Source organism: Kwoniella mangroviensis (genome assembly GCF_000507465.2).
Source record: "Kwoniella mangroviensis CBS 8507 chromosome 1 map unlocalized Ctg01, whole genome shotgun sequence".
NCBI classification, from domain to species: domain Eukaryota; kingdom Fungi; phylum Basidiomycota; class Tremellomycetes; order Tremellales; family Cryptococcaceae; genus Kwoniella; species Kwoniella mangrovensis.
In genome coordinates this window covers 3,053,935-3,079,018 of record NW_027062533.1, presented here as the reverse complement: position 1 = coordinate 3,079,018, position 25,084 = coordinate 3,053,935, and the positions used below count along the sequence as shown (strand labels likewise).

At 44.8% G+C, this 25,084-nt stretch overlaps 7 protein-coding genes across 7 annotated transcripts; 4 read left to right on the top strand and 3 right to left on the bottom strand.

The window, feature by feature from the left end:
- Nucleotides 1-375: 375 nt before the first annotated feature.
- On the top strand, nt 376-2,662 carry I203_101146 (uncharacterized protein; the record flags this gene model as incomplete). Its single annotated transcript, XM_065516820.1, has 6 exons — nt 376-645; nt 752-1,332; nt 1,468-1,577; nt 1,639-1,805; nt 1,889-2,030; nt 2,157-2,662. 6 exons carry the CDS (start codon nt 376-378, stop codon nt 2,660-2,662), a joined length of 1,776 nt encoding a protein of 591 aa, XP_065373638.1.
- A 399-nt stretch (nt 2,663-3,061) lies between these two features.
- I203_101145 (uncharacterized protein) lies at nt 3,062-8,319 on the bottom strand (the record flags this gene model as incomplete). Its single annotated transcript, XM_065516819.1, has 6 exons — nt 3,062-3,607; nt 3,668-6,627; nt 6,767-7,710; nt 7,765-7,858; nt 7,912-8,228; nt 8,288-8,319. 6 exons carry the CDS (start codon nt 8,317-8,319, stop codon nt 3,062-3,064), a joined length of 4,893 nt encoding a protein of 1,630 aa, XP_065373637.1.
- A 482-nt stretch (nt 8,320-8,801) lies between these two features.
- I203_101144 (uncharacterized protein) lies at nt 8,802-10,474 on the top strand (the record flags this gene model as incomplete). Its single annotated transcript, XM_019146098.2, has 9 exons — nt 8,802-8,915; nt 9,015-9,234; nt 9,338-9,415; nt 9,480-9,504; nt 9,575-9,593; nt 9,655-9,709; nt 9,771-9,788; nt 9,883-10,288; nt 10,441-10,474. 9 exons carry the CDS (start codon nt 8,802-8,804, stop codon nt 10,472-10,474), a joined length of 969 nt encoding a protein of 322 aa, XP_019004657.2.
- A 570-nt stretch (nt 10,475-11,044) lies between these two features.
- On the bottom strand, nt 11,045-13,348 carry I203_101143 (uncharacterized protein; the record flags this gene model as incomplete). The annotated part of the gene is made up of 8 exons (XM_019146097.1): nt 11,045-11,238; nt 11,302-11,614; nt 11,698-11,958; nt 12,026-12,358; nt 12,430-12,553; nt 12,618-12,869; nt 12,955-13,080; nt 13,158-13,348. The coding sequence occupies 8 exons, from the start codon at nt 13,346-13,348 to the stop codon at nt 11,045-11,047; spliced, it is 1,794 nt and encodes a 597-aa protein (XP_019004656.1).
- A 1,858-nt stretch (nt 13,349-15,206) lies between these two features.
- Nucleotides 15,207-16,713, top strand: I203_101142 (uncharacterized protein; the record flags this gene model as incomplete). The annotated part of the gene is made up of 4 exons (XM_019146096.1): nt 15,207-15,631; nt 15,690-15,790; nt 15,855-15,979; nt 16,051-16,713. 4 exons carry the CDS (start codon nt 15,207-15,209, stop codon nt 16,711-16,713), a joined length of 1,314 nt encoding a protein of 437 aa, XP_019004655.1.
- Nucleotides 16,714-18,916: 2,203 nt separating this feature from the next.
- I203_101141 (uncharacterized protein) lies at nt 18,917-22,174 on the top strand (the record flags this gene model as incomplete). The annotated part of the gene is made up of 12 exons (XM_065516818.1): nt 18,917-19,633; nt 19,711-19,764; nt 19,837-20,028; nt 20,088-20,189; nt 20,247-20,506; nt 20,570-20,636; nt 20,699-20,719; nt 20,771-20,842; nt 20,908-21,302; nt 21,440-21,525; nt 21,587-21,658; nt 21,720-22,174. The coding sequence occupies 12 exons, from the start codon at nt 18,917-18,919 to the stop codon at nt 22,172-22,174; spliced, it is 2,493 nt and encodes an 830-aa protein (XP_065373636.1).
- A 488-nt stretch (nt 22,175-22,662) lies between these two features.
- I203_101140 (uncharacterized protein) lies at nt 22,663-24,717 on the bottom strand (the record flags this gene model as incomplete). Its single annotated transcript, XM_019146094.1, has 2 exons — nt 22,663-24,215; nt 24,300-24,717. The coding sequence occupies 2 exons, from the start codon at nt 24,715-24,717 to the stop codon at nt 22,663-22,665; spliced, it is 1,971 nt and encodes a 656-aa protein (XP_019004653.1).
- Nucleotides 24,718-25,084: the final 367 nt, after the last annotated feature.

Below are 25,084 nucleotides of genomic sequence, written 5' to 3'. Positions count from 1 at the left end.
CTTGTGCTGCCTGTCAACTTGTTTAGTATGTTGAGCATCTGATATGTAAGAGAGATAGAGTTTGATTAATGGATAATGTAGATGAGGGATGGGATCTGTCATAGCTATGCATGATGATTGTTGGATGACAACATCAATACGCGTGTATGGTGGGATCAGATGAGCCTTTTATTCTCTCCCGACCAAAAATCTTTCTCCCCGGAACACATCCATGCGATCTGGATTTTAGCTTGTCTCTCCCTTTTCCTCCCTCCCTCCCCAAAAGGAAACAGCATCAATAGACAGCACCCACTACACCGACGTCAACACTTGTCATACGTATATCTGTCGAGCATCGAAGGATCATCAATTTCTCACTCATCACCAATACGAAACATGGTGTCGAACAAGCACGATTTTACCGACTCCGAGCCAGAGATTGAAGGGGACGGCGATTCTGTCATAGAAGCAGGACCGTCCAACCCACGTAAACGACAGCTTAGCGAAGAACTTGCAGAGTCATCCAATGCAGGAGGGTATAGTCGAGGTGGAAGCGTAGAGTTTGATGAATTGTTAGGGGATGATGATGATGGAGTCGAAGGGGATACAGAACCCGTACCACCACCCAAGAAAGCTAAGAAGGGAGGGAATCCGCTGAAAATCACAGTGAGTGATGGCTCAGACAAGCACACAACCAAATCAATCAAAACAGGATCATGAGTCTTTTCTTCTCACTTCTCTCACTTCTTCTTACTATTCTGCACGCAAATAGCTTCGACCAGGTATCAACAACCTCATCAATCCTCAGCCTGAACCCAACTCGAAACCTAAATCCAAAGCGAAATCAAATACCGCAAGACATTCTGATCGATCATCATTATCACCCCCACCACCTATTACGCTCAAGTTCGGCCTGAAATCAGCTATGGCTGAGAAAGCTTCTTATTCCTCATCGGAGGATGATGATCCCCTTCCTATCCCTGAACCACCAAGTAAGAAGAAGAAATCAGTTTCTTCTACTTCTACACCTTCTTCATCCAAGGGCAGAACCTCAGCAGCGGCAGCTGCATCGGCATCGGCTGGAACGGGATCAGCACATAAGAAGAGCTATGATTGGTTGGCACCGTCAGTAGCTGGTGCTAGTCATCGTGGACCACCCGAAAGACAAGGCTCAATCTCGAACGGTTCAAGTAAGATCACAGGATGGTCTCCTGCTGACGAAGCTATTGATGGACTGTTGGATGATTCTCCCGATACGACAACAGAGAAGAAACCACCTAAGAAAAGTCATAAGAAGAAAGCCGCAGATGCGCCTTCAGGTCCAGGTAAAGCTTGGAGAAAAGGTATAAAAAAGTGAGTCGGCAGGGCTAGTGTCTTCAAATACCATGAAGTGCTGACATAATGGTTGTCATCCTTGTTTTACTTTTCTTCTTGTCATCACTACGCTCATGTCGATCTATCCTCTCATATGTTTCGTTCCATCATCAGATCAATGACGGATTCTGTCAAAGCAGAAGACGGCTTGTCGACACCAGGTGGATCACCTTTAGTCCACGCAGCGACGCCAATAAGTAGAGAAGCATCGCCTGACCCACTTGGTGAGTTTACTACCCTGCCGAATCCTATCTACGCTCACTAACTTGATGATAACAATCTTAGAAATCCCTCCGCGATTGGTAATCGAACGACCTATGAATCCCACCATCGCATCAGCTTCCAGAGAACCATCACCTCCATTCGTGCTTGCGGATGCGAAGGAACTGGGGTTCCCCGTATTTCCAAACCCTATACATGCGCCGAAGATTCCTCTAGGTGCTTTCCCAAAGGCGAGTCAGCGTATACCCTATTTTTCAGTACTCTGCGATGCAATATAATTAAAGGATTTGCTGACATCGTTGACAACACTTAGGTAACCCAATATTTCGCTCCTATCAATGGAGGCGATGTGGGACCATTCCCCCGAAAAGAGCCCGTGAGAAGTTGGACCCTCGGTGAAAAAGTGATAGTTGGGATTGGAGGCGGTCAGCTCAAAATGAAATCATGGACTATGGGTGAGCTTCGATTTCATTTCCAATTATCAAACCCTCGTTGTTCTTCTCTATCATATCTGAATCCAATTATTACCAGAGGAGCGACAAGAGCTGACATAGGGTCAAACATAATTGTTAAACGTACAGGACCGCCATCGGAATTATCTCGTCTCGTCCAAGCAGATAAAGAAGCGAAAGAGATCGCTCGACTAGCCAAAATCAAATCCAACGCCAATGCCAACGTCAACAACACTAACGCTAATGCTACTCCCAACAACAACCCTACTACTACGCCTGTAGAAGGCAATGGAGAAAGACCACCTTTAAATTCGATCAACTCCTTTGACTCGTCTACACCGAGTTTACCTCCGGCTTCTGGTGAGAAGGAAAAGCAGAAAGAAGACCAGAAGGAAGATACGATATCTGAAGTTGGAGACGTAGATGAATTACAATTACAAAGTGGACAGAATACTCCTCCTGTCGCTATCTCTACATCAACACCTGCACCAAAGATTAAAGTCAAAGTAGGTGGTGCTGGAAGTACAAGTAAGAGTAAGAAAGGTGCTGCGCCAAGAAAGAGTAATCTAAGACAGGAGATCTTACCTACTCCCCTTCAGAGTGAGGGGGATGATAATGGAGAAGATGAGTTGTAGATTTCAGTAGGAGGAGAGAATGAGAATTAGATGTAATCGAATGTATTTCGTTCTTGTGATCACTTTGCGTGATCTCTTTAATCCTTGATATCACTTCATGTGTTACCTTCATCATCTTCCCTTTTCATCATATGTATGTACCATCATGTATTACTCAATATAAAACAAATCAAAATGAATCGTCATTATACATTTCAATGTTATACGTAAAAAGTACATACAGATGTGATATTGATTGACTCATGAAATTATATGCACAACAGAAACCGAAATTATAAAATAATATCTTATTAGCAATTATAAAAAGCAAAGCGACATTAAAAAACGAAGAAAAGCAAAGAAAATCAAAGCAGAGCAAGAAGAAAAGTGAATGAATACGGAGCATCGTACTCAAATATCCTATCCCCTCCTGGCAATAGCAACTATCAGATCCCTATTCCAACCGATTCTAAATTCTGCTAATCTTTTCAATTCTCTCCAATGCTCATTATCCTTTCCCAATCCTAAACCAGGTATGAGGGATGATGGCGATTGGTAAATGACAAAATCAGCTTCTGACAATAACGATCTAAATAATGATCCAAGTAATAGACATATTATACAAGCTATGATTAACCCAGGAAGTGATACAACAGGTTCAAGGATCTTCTTATCGATCATCATACCATCCGTATGAGTATGAGCATCACTTGCCGTTTTTGTTTTTACTTTTGAGGCTGATGCAGTGAGCTTTGAAGGTGAAGTTGAAGGACTTGATCCGATAGGTATAACAGGTGGATCAGGTAATTTCGCTGAAGTGGTCTTCACAGGTGAATGTTCAGCAGTGGCAGGTGCGGAATTGGTGAATCTAGGTAATCGCGAGTATTTCCAGAAATTATATGAATATCTCGACGTGGATTCGGGTAATGCGGTGGTTGAGCTGGAAGGTTCAAGAGTTTGTGATGACTACCAAACAACAAAGGTCAGTCATTGACTTCGATTAACAGATCAGATAGTCACGCCCACCTTGATTTCTGAAGAAGTGGAATTTCGTTCTTCTTCTATCGGAGTGATCGTACCCTCCACACCGCTCAAGCCATTCACTTCTCCTTGTTCAACCCCATCTGCACCTTTCTGAATTTCATCTTTCAAATACTCTCTAGCTACAGCCAGAGGTTTATCCAACGAAGTGCTACCCTGCGTCGAGCGATTCACCAGTTGAGGCAGGTTCTGTTTGTTGTTACTATCCCTCAATCCGAAATGTTTAGACCGTTTCTCATCTTCCACCGGTACTTCATTCAGCCCATACAAGTATCCTGTTTTGTTCTGATTCTTGTGTGGATTCAAAGTGAGCTGTACCACCGCACCGTCATTGATCAAATCCAATAACCATCTAGGTCGAGGTGTTGGCGCGGCCGTCCCTCCCAAAGGATCAGATATGGGAGCATCATATCCTGTTGTGGGTAATGTCACCCTCAATAAATGCCTTGATTGGGAGCTGGGATCGAGAGATGCTGACTGTAAGACTGATGGCGCAAGTGAAATGACAGAAAGCTTGAAAGGTAGATCGAGGTTCTCTTGAGGCAGATCAAAAGGTAATACGGAAGCTTCACTTGATGGATTATGCAAGGCAACAGGTAAGGAAACCGCTTTGAGACCAATCTCGCAACCTGATTTGGTCGGAGAACTGCCTAATTCCACTTCCAGTACTAACAGATCTTTCCTGCCTTTGCGGATCTCTTCAGCTAGATCAATAACAGTCGATCGACCGGTATTGACTGATGAACGAGAATCGTTATGTTTCAGAGGTGGTGATAAGGTACCCTCCCGTTCTCTCGTGGAGGCAGGCGTAGGCGGCTGTATGGTGACTGTCAGGGAGTATTCATTGTTCTCATTCCTTTGACAAACTCCCGAGTGATTGTCATCGATACCTTCCAATGCCCATGGTGCGGATGATCGTTCCTCGGGAGCCAGGACATACATAGGCGGCGATCTTGCTCTGGAAGGTGGACCAAAGTTCTTGAGTATATTGTCGATAGATAATAAGGCTCGGGGCAGAGATGCATTGAGCATGTTGTTGACTGATAATGGCATACTGCCACTGTAGTCCACGGAAGCGACATACATACACCTCGTTGAAGGTATAGCATATTGTTCGTGTGAATAAGGATCGATAGTTTCCATGATCCACCCTTCTAAGATTATATGCCCCTGTGGTAATGCTGATGGGTTGTACTTGTTCCAGTTCATGCCGATACCTTCCGAGTCGAAATTCGATGAAGAAGCGTGGAATATGGTGGAAAGCGGGGGTTGAGGTCCATGAAGCGAGGGGGACGGTGGTGGGGGGTCGGGCATACGAGCTACTATAGCAGCTACAAGCATACTTCTCGCTCTGAAAGGAAATGTGGTATGCGCTACCATATGCGATGTTGTTATACCATGACCATGTGACTGGAGACATGTAGGTTTTTCAAACCTCTCATCTGCGCGTAGGGACGAAACAGCAGCAGAGACGTCTTCGGCGGTGAATCCCTCTATGATTCGTCCAGCTCTGAACACTGGGAAGGATTCAGAAACATGATTCACCGTTCTTCTCTCTATCTTCAGACCATCTCTATCGGACACAGGCTGCCATCCGTTGGGATCCGTTGATTCCCCATCCCGATCCGCGTGTATCTTGGCAAGTTGACCTAGAGCTCTCACAGCCGCATCGACAGGTGAGCTTCCGCTGTCTGGCGCAGGCGTTGCCGTAGTCATAGGAATGATGGCAGCGCGTGTGGTCTCAGCCGCAACATTGTACCATTTGGTAAATGGCAGGGCGTATTTGGTGAAAGTCGAAGGGGAGTTGGGTGATTTGGCTAAATCAGGTGAATTGGTCGCTGATATGGTGCCGAGATCGAGGTTACTTCGTTTCTTGCGTAACGTACCAAGAGCGGGCGGCTGGTCAAGTGGTGCTCGAGTAGGTCTTCCTCTTTTCTGCTTCTTCAGTAGCTGTACTTCACCGTCAGGTAGATCCTCCAGATCGATCTTGACTTTGCTTCCGTTGACAGTGACAGATGTCTTGCCAGGGGGTGCAGTACCCCTTCTCACGGTGATGGCGACTTTATCGTTTTTCAGAATGGTGGGATCATGTTCGATTGTCAACCACAATCCACCACCGCTAGGTGATAGCCTATGTCTTCTTAGGGCAGAAATGGCTTGTTGAGGCGGATCAATGAGGATGGCGAAACTGTTTGACCATTGATCTGCGTCACACCGTATCTCACACTCTATGTTTGACAGTGGTCTTGCGACGTGCATCGACTTGAGACTACTCGCTTCGCTTCCTCCATTTTCCGGGTCGGGGTTCTTGACGGCTACTGGCAGAGGGAAGGATGTATGTGTACTGGATGAATTCGATCTTCGGGATTCTGCAGCTTCATATTCGAATCTGAATGTTTCCTGCTCAACATCGTACCTTGATAAGAGAACCTTCGCACCTCCTAGACGTGTGGCTATAGGTGGCGCACCATGCTTGATAGCAAATTCACCGATGCCAGCTAAAGTAGACATCATAACCTGCGGGATCGAAGATTTGTTTGACCATCCTCTTGGATCACTCTGCTCGAGCAACGTGACCTGGGAAGTGTTTGGCGATAGCGACTCGACGGACCACCCTTGAAGATCAATCTGGGTTCGAATAACGTTGGGATCTGTAATAGCCGGTATACGAGGGAAAAGATCGGTATGGTCTGTGGAGAAACCGAAAAGATGAACCGATGAAGGCGATTTGTAAGTGGTTCGAAGCATGACCGAATCTCTTGCACTGACAGGCCAAGCGGCTTTCGATTTGATGTGCCATAAATCAGTCAGCTCGTTGACGTCTTCTATGAGAGCAGCGTCTTCGTGTGATTTATCCCAAACCAATCTTGCACCTGGACTTGCGATGACCGCAAAAAGATCCCATATCCCGACGCCGACAAACACAGCTTCCGCGCGGAAGACGACTAGGGTTTTATCAATCGAGTTAAGCTGATGTATGGCCACTCCTCGAGAGTCAAGGACAGGCCTCCATTTCTGTTCGGGCTCTTGCAGAAGTGAAGTGAAATCTGATTATCAGCTCAAGCTCCGCTAAATTAGACTCACAGATGTAATTCCTCCGTATCAAACTTGCGATGCTCTTCTGGGCGGTATCACTCCTCTGCGATACCGTTCTTTTGATCTCCAACGAGCCCTCTTGGGATCGATAGCTGTCGGCCGTGGCGATCGTCCGCAGTGAGATACCGGTCATGCTTGCTGCATCTTCAAGTAGCGGTCGACGAGGTATAGGTATCTGCATGGGTTCAACTCCGACCGGTATACCATTGATCCTCACTCCTGCGACAGACGATGTCGTCCTTTCTATCGATACATTGACACGTACGAGCTCTTCTCCAGATTGCAATAGGGCGTGAGCGAATCTCAGAACAAGCCTTTTCGGAGCGGCTGTTCCATCGGTAGGAGTTGGGGCCTGTCCGACGAAATATGTCCAAGAAGTAGAAGGTGAATCTTTGCCATGCTGGGTCCTAACGGTGATCTGTATGTCCCAGCTCTGCGTTGAGGAGATTCCAAATTCAACTTGTCGACGCAGATCTTCTGTCTCTCTATTCTCTCCACCACTGACTATAGCGTATGCTACAGACAAGGTCACTCGAGCAGTATCATATCCCACTGATCCTATGGCCACATCCGGTCCATAACCTAACAGTACCGGTACTTTCTCGCTTCCATCCCTAACATAATCTACCAACCCTACTACGAGAGAAGGTAGATGTTGAGGTACTCCTCCACCGACTGCCCAAGCCCCTTTGGGGTTCCATGACCAAAAGCATGTCATACGAGCTTTACCGTCTGGTAGACTGTCGGTACTGGAAGGAGAAGGAGAAGGAAGCTGGATACACCACGCTAGTAGAGCGACATGTGCTCGTACGTGCGGAGGTGCTGGGCGTAAATACGCGGGTTCGTGCTTTGAACGAGGAAGGGAAGTGGTAATATCGACAAGCGTATATTGGTCGACAAGGGTTTTGGAGATTGTTACTGCGTCTCGAGGACTAGGAGACTCGACAATTTAGCTAGGCCAGACAAGATCGAACATCTCAACTTACCTTGAAGGCCAACCGAGACGATAGTTCGTCTTCGTTACTCTAGTATGAGCGTCCAGTAAATCTAGTGTCACAGCTTCCTCTACCATCCGGTCCCCTAGAGTGGAAACATCAGCGTGTATCATTCTTAACGTTCAGAATAAGACTCACACATAGGTCTGGTCTCGGGCGTTGCAATACACCCCCTAAATGTATCTATACTGACATCACTCCCACAGTCCACTTCCACGACAGCCCTATACACTTCTCCTGATTTACCATTCCGACGATGTATGATCACTTGACTAGCATCTATCTTGCCCAGACTGGAGCCTCTAGCTGTACTTTTCCCTGCATCTTTTGCTGTGGTCGATGCCGTAAGAGGCAGGACCGAGACAGGCTTCCAAGCGGAGGAAGAGGATGATGAGAGCAGGGCGCGAAAGTAGGTCAAGGAGGTAGAAAGGGACTCATGCCATGCTGCTTCGAGCCTATATCAAAGGCTGTTAATCAGTATGAGTTCCACTGTAAGAGATTAGGTCTTACTCACTTGCTACCGTCGTCTAAATTTTCCAACCTCATGACCTCGGCTAGATGCCATTGAAGGGTAAGGTAGAAGGGCTATTCGTGACTGTTGCAAGTGATTTCAAAGGGAAAAGGCGGAGCGGATGGTCTAAGTCGTTCAAAGATGCTGCCTGTACTAGCTGCTTTGTCTTTCCTGAGTGAGTGTGAGAGAGAGAGAGAGATGTTGTTGCGTTGTTATTGTTGTTGCTCAACCTTTGATGTTTTCGGTAAACCGTCATCCCCCATATCCATGTCCATATCCATCGGACGATGAATGATGCACACAGGTCACCACGTGGCATTTGAGCTCTGATCGCGCGCACGTGACACGGCATGACGCGCGCTGCTTCAGGAGATGAGATGAGATGAGGATGAGTTGATGAAATAGTCAAAAGGACCCCTTGTACTTTTCATGCATCAATCAACCAAGATTATCTATTGTTCTTGTTCACCATCCCCCATCCCCGTTTACAACCAATTCATCAAGGTCACCACGCGCAATGATACGTATACTACCGATGATACTGAGCTCGTTGCTCGTAGCTGCTCACGGCGATCATTCATTCGATCTGGACGATCTCAACGATGCCGGTCTATCTTACGCTGAGAGGCATGTGCGTTGTCTCTTCTTCTCAACTCTTACGTTCTGACATTTTTACTCGACCAAGTGGGATGCTAACATCTTCAATATGGTATGAACTCGTATACGACAGATGCATACAGAACATCACATAGATTCCTTCGACCTCGAATCATTCTTCAAATTACACGATTTAGATATGAATGGTTTCTGGGACGTAGCTGAGATCGAAGCTGTATATGGATTACATCACCATTCAGTAAAAGATAAGATAAAGCAACCTGAATTGGTAGATGCAAGGACGAAGGTGGTCGTAGACAAAGTGATGGAGAAATTGGATACGAACAATGATGGTATGTTCATTACAATGTCTCAATCACTATTCAACCAGAACACCATAGGATAATGATATTCTGGGAGGAGAAAAGTATGACTGACTGATCATTGTGGATATAGGTAAAATATCTTTGGCTGAATTCATGGCGGGAGGTACAGAGGGATTACCGAGCTTTGAGGGATACAAGGATTTAGGGCGTGAGGCGATCTATCCACTCCGTTAAAGTAGACGCAGAGCGGTTTGACTGATATCTATTTGTAGATCACTACGATGAGGAATCGGAATAGTAGGTCGATCTGTGATCATATTTTTGTTCAATTTCATGCTGAGCTGATGGTTTATTTTTCATAACGCAGCTTTTTACACCATGAAGAGGTGAGCTGGTGATGGCGTCACTGTCCAAGATCGAGCTCATCATCTATTTTTTTTTTTTTAGCTCTACCACTCAACGCCAGAGACTCAGACTGACGAATCTTACACACATCCAGAAGGTGAGTATCAGCCATGCAAATCACATGAACGTTAGCTGACAGATATTGATCTTGACATCAGATATCGAACATTTCAGACGTAAATCATCATTCGTTCCTTCGATCAAATTTCATCGCAAATACAATTCTTAAGAGAGAAACGATTGCTGATTTATACACGTTCGTTGAGATAGACCACGCCGAAATAGAAGATGCAGAGGACGAGCGCGAACGTAAATTCGAGGGTCTATCGGACGACGCGGATTTATCAAAAGATCATGTTGCCCATGATCCCCTGGACGTTCATTCGCACTTACCAGGTGATGGGCCCTCCGACGTTCCTCCTCAACCTGAATCGACCCTCAAGCCAGGAGACGAAGTCGATCCGCCTCCTCAGCAGAAGATCCAAAGGGTCGATCCGCTAGCTCAACCTCAGAGAATAATCAAGGCCAACAGCGAACAGGTCAAGAAAGAAGAGTGGGATTCGGCCAAACAAGCTGCTCAGGGTGAGAAGTATGAGGGACACGGTAGACCAAGGAATTCTCAGGAAAGATTGAAATCTGGTGTACCCTATAGTAAGTTTACTGGTCAGTTTAGAGTGTACTTTTAGTTTTTATGTAATCGCACGACTAAGCTGACTGGATATCATCTTTTTCACCCACTCTTGTCATCAACAGAATACAAGTGAGTTCTATATACTGATATATTTGCGGAAAGGTTCGGCTAACATACTTTGTGCTTTCTATTTGTAGGATGAGAAAAGGTCTGCGTTCCGATGAATTCTAGTTTTTCGATTTCTCCTTGTTTTACCTGTACAGCACATTATATATTATATACAAATGGATGTAACTTATCATCGACATTGATGAGATGGTCAGATCAAGTAGGTGAACAGAAACACCCCGCATCGTCGAAATGCAGTCAGAACTGTATTGAGCACACTCCCTTTGATGAGAATTGTCTCGAGTGATGGATGGACCGGACATATGACCCATGAATGCATTTCAGATAGCATTGTAAGCATGATACTGAACTGTCCATTTGTCTTTACTGACTAATCAATGATCAAGAACTGATATTTAGATTATTATACACAAATGGCACATTTGATTGATAAGTGTAGGATTGGATTGTCCAGGGATAATTATAAGTGTAGCAAAGTATAGATACAGTATTTTTTCACAGAAGGCCAAGAGCAAGAAGAGATCGGAGAAAAGGGTATAGAATTGAATTGTCCATGTGGATCTACTTTCGATACATCTCGAATTAAATTTATTGCGCCGCTTTAATGCTATTTTACGATGAATCCAATGAATCATCAGCATTTTTACCTTTTGTATGAAATTATAGTAACACTTACATATCAGCAGCGTTTTCAGCGAGACCATACAAGGTAGCACTGAGATGAGCTGAAAATTGGATCGGTAATACTGAAGCATCTACGATTCTTAGGTTTTCCGTATTGTAAACTTTGAGATCGCTTCCTACTACACCTCCGAGTTCTTGAGACATCATCGAACAGGTTGCGATGGGATGGTAAACGGACGAAACTACGAGATAATTTTTGAGTGAGTATTGATATCTTGGTCTCCTGAGGAAATGGAATAACTAACATCCATCGATAATCCATTTAGACCAATCCTCATCACTTCCTCCATTCCCATCTTCCGGAACGGTACCATACCCTGGTGCGTTCTCTTCCGTAACAATCGATCGAAGAGGAGCAGTCTGGAATATCTTTCTGGCCATTCTCAATCCGGCAATTTGGATTTGAAGATCGACATCGGCAGCAAAGTATCGAGGGTCAAGATCTGGGTATTCGAACGGATCGGTAGATTTGATTTTGACAGTTCCTCTAGAGAAAGGCAATAATTGCCAGAGATCGATACCTAATCCTCCATTTGGGAAACCACTGTCGAAGAATACCTAGTGATTCCAAGATAACAGATAATCAGCATATGTGACAATGATTAAAGTAGTTCGTTAGATAAGCTGTGCACTGGGCTCACCTCGACCAGACCAGAGTAATTATTAACCATGAGATTCTCTTGAATAGCAAATATAGCATTGGCAGCTTCGACAGAAACGACCGCTCCGGCATCATAAGCTTCTTGAGCGTATTTACCAATATTGGCAGAGATGGTGGAAGCGATATCGTTGTTGCTTGATGAGGTCAGACCTAACAAGTCGGGATAGGCCATACAGTCACTTGGTCCTCGACCTTGAAAATCGAATCCGTCGATTGGAGTCCATCCGACGGAGTTCATAGTCTGTATCAAAAGCATATCGGTCATTTAACGATCACAACTTATACGCATGGCGAGAAACATAACCCACTTGCTCCTGCAAGTTCTTTCCTACTCCGCTGACATTGGCTACAACATTGATCCCCAAACTGTTCAACAAGGCGGGATCACCGACACCGGACAATTGAAGTAAAGCTGGAGTTTGAATAGCTCCCGCCGAAACGATGACTTCCTTATTGGCATTGACAGTGTATCGATCACCACTTGAAGCACCAAATTCGACCCCGGTGGCCTTGTTGCCGTCGAATTGGATCTTGGTTGCTAGGTGCTGTAAGAGGATGGCAAGGTTTGAACGTTCGGATACAGGGGAGTAATAAGCTGTAGCGGATGAAGATCGGTGGTCCGAATCTTGCCAGCTCATGGTCTGAAAGTTTTGAGTAATCTTTAGTCGTTGCTTCCCTTCACGCGCACGATCAGTCTACAGTGTGAACTCACGTTAGGATGGAACGCTACGACATTGGCATTCCCATCATCTGCATCAGGGCTGGATGCGACTGAGAAATTGGTTGAGACGACAGTCTGGAAGTATTTCTGTTGAGGACCATGGAAGATCTCGTCGCTATCAGAATACGCTCATCAGCTACTTTTCACCTGTCATCATGCGCTGATGAAGGGATGCTTACGGATAAGTAACTTGTAATGGACCAGAAGTATTGTGTAAAGCGGGATTCGAGCTCGCTCCAGCTTCTTTCTGTTGATCGTTGGGAGCTGAGAATCCTTCACTTTTCAGCATACCGAAAAGCATACCATCCCAATTCCATACACCTCCTGCATCGTCGCCGCCAAGGAAGGTTGATAGGGAGTCGTATTGAGCTTTTTGACCACGGGTCTGAGCTAGACCATTGATAGAGGTTGAGCCGCCCAATGTTTTACCTCTACATGCACACAAACAAACGTCAGTTCCAGAATCATTGAATAACCGTAATCAACCAAGGAGAGCAAGAAGACAAATGAGCTCACCCTTTGATGGATCTACCTTGACTTGAAGGCCAGTTCCAATCCAGCTCCGTATTGAACGCTACAGAATATTGATATGGGTCGTATACTCGAGGATCATCTCGATTATCTGATCCAGCTTCAATAACTCTGTACATATACAAACATACTCGAGCTATCAGCATCTTCCTCTTCTACCTAAAAACGGATGGGATATTTGAACTTACAATACACTGATATCGGGATTTTCAGATAATCTATTGGCAACTACCAATCCACCCAATCCACCACCTACGATCACATAGTCGAATGACTGGTTAGAGACTTGCGTAGGATCGGTGATCAACCCTGATAGGGCTTTTGTGAGTGGAATGAGAGTCATACCCAAGCTCAATAAATGAGCTTTAGAGGAAATCATGATGACCAAAGACAATACGGAGAAGCAATTACAATTATAAGGTGTCCTTGATGATTGAAAAGAATGTAAGAGGGTATATGATGAAGGTTAAAAAGAACCAGCAAATTGAAAGATGTTCGTTGGAAGCGACAGCCTATATATAGGTCTAGCCAAGACAGATGATGTTGCTGTTCACTGATGGACCGCTTCAAAGTACCTTTGAAACATCCTTTAATCCCCTTGGTAGGATAACAAAGCGTAAGCCGAGAGACCGGTATGGGTCTACCAATTCGAGCAGTAAATCAACGTCCCGGTAAGGGTTAGCACCATATGACATGTCGACGTTGTTCGGACGCATCTCTGTAATGATCCAATGATCCAACGATGAAAACATGAGGTATTCTGTATTTCTAAAGAGAAACAATCAATCTTCATCTTCGTTCCTGACCCTGATCATGATTCATGTTTTGGTGACCCATGCATCGCTTTTACCATGCGGATCAGATGCACATATGGACAGGCATGAGGAAGTGTATCTGCGGATCAGCAGTTCTACTGTAAAATGATGATATCCCCACGGGGAGGCGGTGTGGAATGGTTCTTCGTTTAAAAACCTTCTCAATTCAAGCTCTGGACAGTCTTTCTGCTGGTGAACATACTCATACAGATCTTCGTCGACAATGTGGTTGATGAACGATTTGTCCATGACGAAAGCTGTGCATTCAATTTAAACACCTTCCTTTTTTCTCTCTCTTCCTGCATGTGTCCATCCCGTACATGCACGGTACAGAACGAGGCCATGCTCAGGATGACGTCTTCCTAAATGACATCATGTCTTACAACTCCGAGACCTTTCCGTAAGTAGGTACCTATTTATAACACAGGTGCTCGAAAAAGCGATGATTCCTCGAACAGTTCGGCATGGCAAGGTATATATTCAAAATAAAATTTCGTTTCCAACGGATGACGGCTCGTAAGGCAGTTGCCTGTTTCGTTGGTGCAGTGGTAGCATGCCCTCTTAGGGTTTTCATCAGAAAGCTTTGGGGGTGGTCCTCGGTTCAATCCCGGGACGAGACCCGTATCTTTTTCAGTTTTTGTGCTCTCGCCTCGCTCCACAGCGTACGCCTTTGCTCGTTGCTTGACCCGCCAGATAGCATGATACAAAGTGGCAGGTGTGATGCGGTCTCCGGTAGTCAATCTCCACGTGCGGAACATGCAAACGAAAGGATGCCTTTAAGGGGGAACGGATGTTTACCATGTTTACAGGGTGGGGAGGGTAAACAAGCTTAAGGATGTGCGAGGAGAGAGAGCAGAGGTGAGTCCGAAACAAGGTCAGTGCAAAACGTAAGGCAGCAATGTAAAAAAGAGAGCACAAACTAACAACCTACATCCTTACATCCCTATCCACTCAATTCATACATACTGTCATTCATCTTGATAAGTTACCTTCTCACCAGTTCACCCACCAAATCCTAAGCGTTGTTGTCACTCCTATAGTAAGCGTGAAAAAAATGGCAGAAGGTGAGTTCTGCATATTCCTCTTCGCTTGAAACTTTCCATCTAGGGGTCAAAAGTCATTTTAGATCAGGGTGTGTACCAGGTGGTATTCTGGGGTCTGGTTTGATCGCTTGGCAGAACAAGAGAAGAAGAAGAAGAACCTGCTACAGTTTACATCGGTTGGTTAGCTACCTTTTCCCTGTGAACTGCTTTTGCCTCTGCCTTTCGTTGCGGAGAGAGATGAGATGATTCATGCCAGTCTTGTTGTTCCTATTTTTTGATCGTTCATCTGTGTTTGTACATTTGATTGATCGTCCATCAATCAATCAATCGATCAATCAATCGTCTGATTTGTTATAGCTGATCAATTCCATAATTCACAATGTCATCTTCTGCTCGAATTACCTCCGCTCGACCATCAGTCTCAGCCTCTCCCTCCTCCGCAGAGGAATCCCAAGCGGTCTCCTTGTCTCAACAATTGTCATCGGCATTATCATCTGCCATCGCTTCAGCTTCAGCTTCAGCATCAAGAGTCCAATCGTCAGCTGTTATATCCTCCACGACCAGTTCAGCTATAGCTTCATCTATTGCTTCGTCGGCAGTGGAATCGAGCTCAGCATCGATAAGTGAAAGTGCATCGGAGTCGTCTGCGATAGCTTCATCTTCTACATCAAGTTTCGGTACGACCTCAAGTCCATCCGCATCTGCGGCACCGTCCAGTGCTGTACCTTCAAGCACCACGTCAAGTGCTAATGCCGGTGCCGGATCGAGCACTTCGCAAGATCAAAGTCAGTCTACCAGTGTCGTGTGAGTAAATTCCACTGAAGCACTGCGTGACATTGAAGCTGATACTCGCGTGTAATAGCTACGTGACTGTGACGGATCAGAATGGTTCCACCCACGTAACTTCCACAGGGATCCAAACGGGTAGCGCTACCTCGGGTGCGAAGAAGAGCGGTGGTTCGAGTGAGTATCTGGACTTGATCCCTTTATACTGGTGCTGATGCTGAAGATCCATTCACCTTCGTAGATACCGGTGCGATAGTTGGAGGTGTGATTGGAGGAATCGCAGGTCTCGCCATACTGGCTGCCTTGTTGTGGTTCTTCTGCTTCAAGAAGAGAAGGAATAACGATCAAGCATTTGATGAGAAGACTGTGAGTATCTTTACACTCACGTTCCAACCACAATGAATGGCAGTATCTAACAGCTTTCCGCGCACTTTCAGTTCGACCCCACTCGAGCTGCTAGACATTCCGTCAATGACCCAATCGATCTCATCTCACCTTCTGCTCCCAATATCAGTGGAGCAGGTGCGGGTGCAGCATTAGGCGCAGGGGCAGCTGCAGGATCTACTTCTCCTCGAGTCGACCCATATCCTTATGCCTCATCTGGCGGAGCGGAGGATTACGATCCTTATGCTCATGCTCCACCGATGCAAATGCCTGATGCGAGACACTACATGCAGGGAAGCCCAGGAAGTGGAAGTGGAAACGCGTATAATGTTTATGGATCAGGCTTAGAAGGTGGTTATGGAGTTGCGGCTGCTTCTGCCGCTACACCATACGGATCACCACCTCAACAACAATATCAAGAAGGTGGAGCAGGAGCGTACGGTGGTAACATGTCTGCGGCAGCTATGGCCAAACAGCGTGAAGCTGCCAATGAACGATACCAGAATCGAATGTCAGGTGGATACCCTGCTGGCGGGGCTGGACCTTCGGGACCTTCTGGACCTTCTGGATCACCAATGGTCAGTTCGCCCGATCCTAGTGAAACAGGACGAAGAACCAGTGCGAATGGAAGTGTATATTACCAGCACACCGATGGGGGAGGACTGCCTGCTGACGGGGATGAAGAAGAGGGTTTGGCAGAGATTCCACCAAAGTGAGTGTAACATTTCCTGATCTTGGTTGGATGATTATCGTTCAAAAAAGTGTAGTGGCTGATTATAATACATTTATAGCTATAATTCCATTCGACAGTAGTCTGATTGACTGCTTGACTAGATCAGAGTAGTAGAACAAGAATTTGTTAGAATAATTAGGATTATATATAATGTTACAGTGATAAACCATCTTTGGCTGAACGACACATTGTCCGAATTGGTAGGGTTGATCTGAGGACTTATATGTATCGTGTTGATCTGCCTTCTACATATATATCTATAAATCTATACGTTCTGTGGTTATTTGTATTATACATGGATTGAAAATACAGCTAATGCTTGCATACAACATGCATCTAATGAGCCTGCACCCGTAACTGGATCACAATCATCGTGTCAACTCTGCTTCTGTTCATCGATTGGGCCTTTATATACTCGCACTGAACTCCTCCGAGTTTTGAAAGATTGCATCACCCTTGATAGTCAAAAAAGACAACTACAGCACTCGAAAGTCCCAAATGGTCCTCCGCTGTGGTACTTATCGAGCGATAACCAATTTAATTTCGCAGTGCTGACAGAATACGATGATTTATGGATCCTATGGCCGTAGATGAGACAATTCCAAATAGTAGTGTTATATGCTGTATTTGTGCATCCAAATGATGGTGATGGCATAAAAAGCTTGATGGTACCTTCCTTCTTTCCCTAGCTTGGTTTTATGCTCCCTCATTCAGAGTCATTCCCTGCCCTTCTGTCAAGGAACGATCTGCTATCATCATGGAAGCAAGACAGACACCCAAGAACCTGGATGAGATCAAGCTTTTTTCAAATACTTATGGCGGTCATGCACGCCGATGTGTTTGATATAGATAACGGTCAAGTTATTTTCTCACATTTCATCGCACATGACCGGTTATTGACCTAACTTAACCTTGGTGGTTGACCGCCACTTTTCACTTCCTTAAAGGGGAAGGAACGAGAGAGACACGAACTGGACATTGTGGCCATACCACAAATAACCATATTGGTCGGATCCCCTCATACATCGTATTCCGTCGTTATCTATTCTCCTTCTTGCGCATATATATCACACGATCGCCCAGTTGTACATCATTGGTCATACCTTCCTCACCGTTGTATATATATACAAGTGAAAGCAACAGAACAAGTCAACTGGCCAGAACGACCGAATTTCATATTCAAGTTGGACAAACAAGATAAGAGATTACGCACTACCTTTCTCTCCTGTTCAACCACGAAATCAGAGTCAAACACCGCCGAGTCAATCAATACCTTCGATCTCTTTAACATCGTGCATCGACCTCCAATCCCGACGTCGACATCAGAAATCAACGCTGATCAATCAGGCCAAGTCATCCTATCATCACCATCACCATCGATACCCTTTTTTCGCTCAAACAATCTGCCAAGCTTTTCCTCCGAGATCTTGTGACATACGAGAAAAAAAGTGGACAAGACGTGATCGAAATCAGGACACACCGCTGTCTTTGAATGATTAGATAGATGCTGAGATAGGATTCTGAGGCTTAGACGGTCTCACCTGTATATATTGGGGATTAAGATAAGGATCTGAGACATCGCAAGAGAGGATTGTCAGTACTCAGTATTGTGAATTTGCCAAGTGTAGGTCGAAAGGACCCCTTCATCAACATCACTCACTACCATCACTCACCGCCCATCAACATATTCGAGACTTCTCCTTCTCTTTTCGTTCTATCGGACACCGTTCGACCGATTCAACCACTTACAGGGCAGTGTAGTTGAAGACTGAGATCATACGCCTTCATCCACCTCTACACGCCCTTTCACCCTCTGCTTTGTTCAATCAAGCATCAATCTCAACACTCCGAGATATATCTACTTACCCGAACTGTGCATCGACGGGTGCCTTGTCGGTTCATCCTTGTGGATCTGCAACTATATAACAACTGTATTCGAATCCATCCTTTGCTCAATTGCAAACTCTCGCGAACAACATCCCAGAATTCCCATCACGAACACATCCCAGAATCGACCTGATATCATCTCTCCCCTTCAAGTACGTATAAACAATCACCTGCCCGTGATACTTCGACAATGAGTCAACATATGAACAAAATTGCACCCCGACACATCTCCCTTTACTCATAACTATCAAATTACGCATCTCCCCGAGCCTCACAATTCAACCAACAATATAGACAAAATGTCGAAATTGCAGAGATTCCTTCAGACCAAATCCTCGTCGTCCTCTCGTCATGATCGGGACGAGTCACCGAGTGCAAGCCAACTCATATCAACATCAACGGCGACCTCTTCAGGTGAACAAGACTCGTCAATACGGTCAAACGACACTTCGTTCTTTCCTGATGCGAGGACACCAAATAATACTATAATACAGCAGAATGAAGATTCATCCAACTCAACCAATCCTGGCAACTACGACACGTATTCATGGCAAGAGAGCGGTAGTAGACCTGATCCTACACCTTTACAGTACAGTCAAGATGGTTATCATACCAGTTCAATCATCACCCCCAATTCATCTATCAACCAATCTCACGCATCATCTACCCGATTCCTCTTACCTAAACCTCACTCGAACTCCACCCATTCAGATTCGATAGATAGCATCCCTCATTCGAATCGACCCATCCCGGGACCTCTTCTTTCCTCTTCACTTATAACTACTCCATCTACCGAAAGTACCTCCTTTACTACACCCCCGAACGTCAAACTGCCTTTGGACCTCTCTGCAGCTGAGTTAAGAACATCCAATGGTCCAACTTCAGGAGGAGGAAAGGGTCAAGATGATAGGGATGCAGCGAGGTTAAGACAATTAGGGTACGACGCTGTACTAGGTAGAGATTATGGGTTCTGGAGTAGTCTGAGTATAAGTTGGTTGAACATTGGAGCCTTGCAGGTGAGTACGACTCGCTTTGTATGAAACCCTTCCTTCCTTAATGCACTGAAGTGGAATACTGACTCTGCTATGAATAGGGCACAATATACGCCGTATCGGGATGTTATGCTTACGGAGGACCAGCGATGATTGTAAGTTGAGAATATATGTCCCAACTCTAGCTTTCTCTTCGGTACGGGTAGATGTAGCTAACACATTTACAGCTCGTGGCATGGCCGACCTCAGGTGTTTTCTGCTTCTTCCTCACTTTGACATTATCAGAACTCGCTTCTGCCTATCCAGTATCAGGAGCGATGGCGTCGTGGTCGTGGAAGTTGGCCAGAGGTGGGATAGGCGGAGAAAGAGGTTGGGCGTGGTTGATGGGAGGTTTCGTCATGGGTGGTCATGTTGGTAATGTAAGTTATCTATCTCGACTGTTCCTCATCGATCTGCAACTAACGTATTCAAAACTCAGATGCTCCTGGTGATATGGGAGATAGTCAACATAATAGCGGGAACCATGGCAATATCTTTCCAATATCAGAAGAAGCCCTGGCACATGTTTCTGTTCTTCGTTGTGAGTAATCAATTCCACTAGATAAGCCCATGTGATTGGCTGATTCGAAGTGTGTAGGCTGTCTTACTCATCGTCGGTACGGTCGGCTCGACAGCGTGGGGTCGATCCCACAGGTTTTGGCTAGGTTCCGGTATATTTGGTTTCACAATGTGGGCGGTCCTCTGCATCACTCTATTGACTACCAACGCAACGAAGCATCGTTCGGGTGATACATTTACTACGTTCTACAACACGACTGGATGGACCTCGAAACCTTATGTCTACCTTTTAGGTTGGCAGTTCACGACTATAGCAAGTGGAGCTGACGCTTCCGCTCAGTGGGTTATAAACCGACTTTTGTCCGTATATTGTCAAGCTGATGATTATCTGCAACTTTGCAGTATGGCCGAAGAAACTCAAAATCCGTCGAGAAACGTCCCAAATGCTATGACTGGATCTGTGATCTTGGTGAGTGAGACGATATGCGTGCGCGAGCCAGTAGCTCACCGTACGTGTACGACTTTCAACAGACCTATATATTAGGGTATATCGTGAGTTGGATCGTGGAACTGTGTTGAATGCTCAACTGATGATGCGATCAGTCAATCATCCTTCTGCTACTTTCCATCGCGCCTGAAGATGCGGCCACAGTGCGAATGCACAGCTTCCCCTTCGTACGTATACTCACCTCCCTACTTCTTCCTCACATGACCCGCACTAACCCATCAAACCGACGTAGGGATTCATCTTGACCAAAGCTATCTCTGAATCCGGTGCCATCACAATCTGCTGCTTGATGATCGTGGTCCTTCATCTTCAAGTAATCGCTCAACTCCAAGCATCATCAAGATTCGTTTTTGCTCTAGCGCGTGATAATGCGATGCCTTTTTCAGACTGGATCAGGAAGACCAACGATTCAAAGATCCCCGTATTCGCCAATTGGCTGGTCATTGCCCTCTGTCTACCCTTCGCCTGTATGACCCTCGGTTCTCAGGCGACGTTATATTCCGTGTTGGCTGTTACGGCGTGTACGATGTCGTATACTGGATACATCGTTCCGGTTGGACTGTATCTTCTAAGTAAGAAAAACCTTCTCACGGAAGGCAGGACGACATGGTCACTTGGGAAAGCAAGGTGAGTGATTGTCTGACGAAAAGCAAAGAGGAAATATAGTGGATGTCGTCCTGGGGTGGCTGAGCAAGGCGATGGATGAGGAGAGCACCGAATGAGGTCTCACATAGATGATGCTGATCGATTGAACTTGTATCTAGCAAACCCGTCGCTGTCGTCGGCTTCCTGTATGGCTTGACACTCATCATTGCTCAGACTTTGCCTGGGTCAAGACCCGTTACAGCGGGTGAGCGTTATATTCGCTACCTTTTCAAGGTCATCGTAGCTGACGATTCGGGTTATTGTAGCCACTATGAGCTGGTCACCTATAATTATAGTCGGAACGATCTTACTCTGTTTTGTCACCTGGCAATCCTATGGTTAGTTACCACCTACTTCCGGCTGGATATGATTTTATTGACGATTAACATGTCGTTGCAGGTGCTAAACATTACTCTGGACCTATCAAAGCAGTAACGAAATGGGAAACAGGTGTGGAGATAGATCTATCAACGACATTAGGCTCATCACGCTCGAGACCGTCCCATGGTACCCCACTATCACCCAGACATCAACAGCGGAGTGATCTACCATTGCATACCGATGAAATACCAGTACATAATAATAGTGAAACTGAGTCATCCTTGAAATTGGCTTTAGAACCTCATATGCCAAGTGTGGTACATACCGTTTCGATTGAGACTGGTCGATCCCTTCATGACCATGAACATGTAGAATGGACTACATTCGATGATTCCCATGGTCATGGACATGGACAATCGGAATTAGGTATAGGATCTGAATGGACGGATTCGAGTTTGACGGATAGTAGTGCGAGCGGGTCGGAGGGGACGATAAGGAGTGGTGAGAGGACGCCTACGACATCCAGGATATAGAAGGATATTGAAAAGGGAGTGTGAAAGGTATGGACCTAAAGGAGAGGTAGAATCTAGTAAACACTTTCTTTATGTTATATCTCATCAGGGTTATTGTAAATCTAGTGTCTATATCAGGGTTGAAGTGTCTTTTATAAGTCAGCATATCACCTCTCGTTGTACTCATAGGAATAGGAAAGACTGCTTTGTCAAACAATGAATATGGGATATGATAACATGAATGCAATTGATTTTGATACAATACGAAAGCACATCTACATGTATTTAGTCATACTTGTCAAAGTGAAATCTAGCTACAAGTCATTTAGTCATGTTTGGTGATTTATCGACCGGATACTGTATTGTACTGAAACTGAAAGATATACACTTGAATTTCTGCCGTCATTACAACATAGCTAAGTTACAATATATCTTATTGCCTTACCGTACATGTACATACAGGTACAGACTATGAACCTGATAAGACTGAACTACTCTCAGTAATACTTTCACTTGTAACCTCTCTTGAACCTGCTCAAATTCAAAGTCTTGTTCATCCCAATAGACGAACATTGTCTACTCATCGATTGTTGTTCGCTATCCTGGCAATAGCCCATGGAAGATATGGTCCTACTTCTCATTCGACTCATATTCATCTTGAGCGGACTGCTATGTAAAGAAGGTGAATTTAAGATTTCGGATATGAGTAAAAGCGATTTTGATCTTGTTCGTGACATCGCCATTGTAAATTTCGACTTATCTTCCAACATGATATCTTGTACGGAGGTATTGGTCTCAACCTTACATCGGACGTTGTTGTTATTGTCGTCCTTTTCGATATTTGATTTAATCATATTTTCAATACAGTCCCATACTCTGTCATATCCCTTCCTATCCATCACCCATAATCCATGTTGTACCCCTTGTAATACCTCGTGATCTACCTGATTTCTTGAGAGGTAAGATCCAATCTCGTTTACAGGTAACAAGTGATCTTTCTCTGATAGGATCACTTTCATCTTCACCTTCATCTGCATCTTCATCTTCGTGTTATCATTTGAGGATGTCTTCGGGGATTCCAAGTACGAGTGGATAGGGAAGAAAGAATCGAATGGATTGAATTCGTTAATCAAGTATCGCATCATCCCTTTTTCTCTTATGAGATACCTTTTGAGCATACCCATATTCCCTTCTTGTTCTTCTCTCTTCGGAGAAGAGAGGTAGATAGTTTGTGTGAGGTGCGAGTGACTTAGGAGTATTGATATTGGATCTAACAATACCAATTTTATATCTCCGTTTTCGTTGGTATCCGTGATGGTGGAGGAGGCGACGTTGGTATTGTCATTGATATGTTTGATCAAGGATGAAGCTAGTGCTGAACCAAGGGAATGAGCAATGATCATCATTCCCACAGCTGCTTCCTTCCCATCCTCCGTAGCCTTTGGGCGTCTATCATAGTTTGTTTGTTTCTGTAAGAACGATATGGTATCTTTAGATATCTCAGGTAAACTCGGTATCGTGATTTGGTCCGTCCAAGTGGATGGCATTGAAAGTCGTAGTTTTGATAATAAATGAGGTTGATCAACGACCAAGATCGGTTGGTCCAGCACTAACAGATTGAGAATAAGGCGAATAAGGAAAAAAGGTCCTGCTAATCCTGGTATAAATACGATAGGTTGTGGTTGTGGTAGTCGTTGTTTTCCCTCGTTACCCTTGGTGGCGGATCGTCTGATGAGGGATTTGATTATTCCGCTTTTTCGTTCGTTAGGATGATACCATCCAGTCATACATCCTTGTCTAACTTTCTTGAATCCCGCACAGAAGATGAGAAGTTCAAATATCCAATGGATGATTGCCATACCCATGTAAAACATCAAGGGACGATATTCACTTTTAACCAACGATTCATCCAATCTTGGACATAAAGGTTTCAGAGCGTTATTGTGACCGGAAGGAAATTTGTGATTTCGTTGTAGTTCCAATCGATTCATCATTGATATCAATGTATGGTTTTTGATCGGGTCAGAGAGTACCTCGAAGAGAGCGGAGTCAAAGAAGATACCTTAGATAACAGATCGATCATCAGTTGAGGATATCTACTTTACTCTTACCCTACAGTCAATATGGGGTGGGATAGATGACTCACCACAGAGTAGTTCTTCCACATTACCTCTCTTGATTTCTTGATACCTCATGACTAGCTCGGATTCTTCTTCCGGTACATCGAATATCTGCGATGCATTGAATATGTTCGTTATACTGGAAGTTTCCTTGTTCGGTGATTGGAGCCTTGGAATATAGAACCATCCTCTGAGCCAATCATCAAAACCCTTATTATCTTTCCCTCTCAGATTGTTCATCAGTTCTTCGAACAACCCTCGTCGATCTTCATTTGAGATCTCTAATCTGTTCTTGGTGATATTCGGTATGGATGTGAAGTATGAGTGTATCCATGACACACTCTCAAGTGCAGTATAGATTGATAAAAATAAACCCTGTGATATATATACGGGGGGCTTGAACTTGAGTATCCATTGTAGAGATATAAGAGCGAGATATGCCATGGACAGTAAAGGGATGATATCTATTATGTAAATCATCGACCGTATCATCGTCCCTATCGGAATCAATGTGGTTGCTATTGGCATTATAGGTATCATCGTAATGGTAAAAAAAGGAAGTGTTGGACTGCTTCAATTGACAAAGTAGATACGATCTGACAAGTAAGTAAAGAAAATGGGGTAAACGACATATCAGTAGATGTCATTCATATGAAGAAGATCATATCTCATGTCTTTTTCCAGATGATATCGTTCGCAATACTGCTATCAGAATCAAATCAGATTGAACATTGAACATCATTCAGCTTGATAAAAAATGACGGACTGAAACATTATCTTCCAGCTTGGTCTGAGTCTTCGATATCTTCTA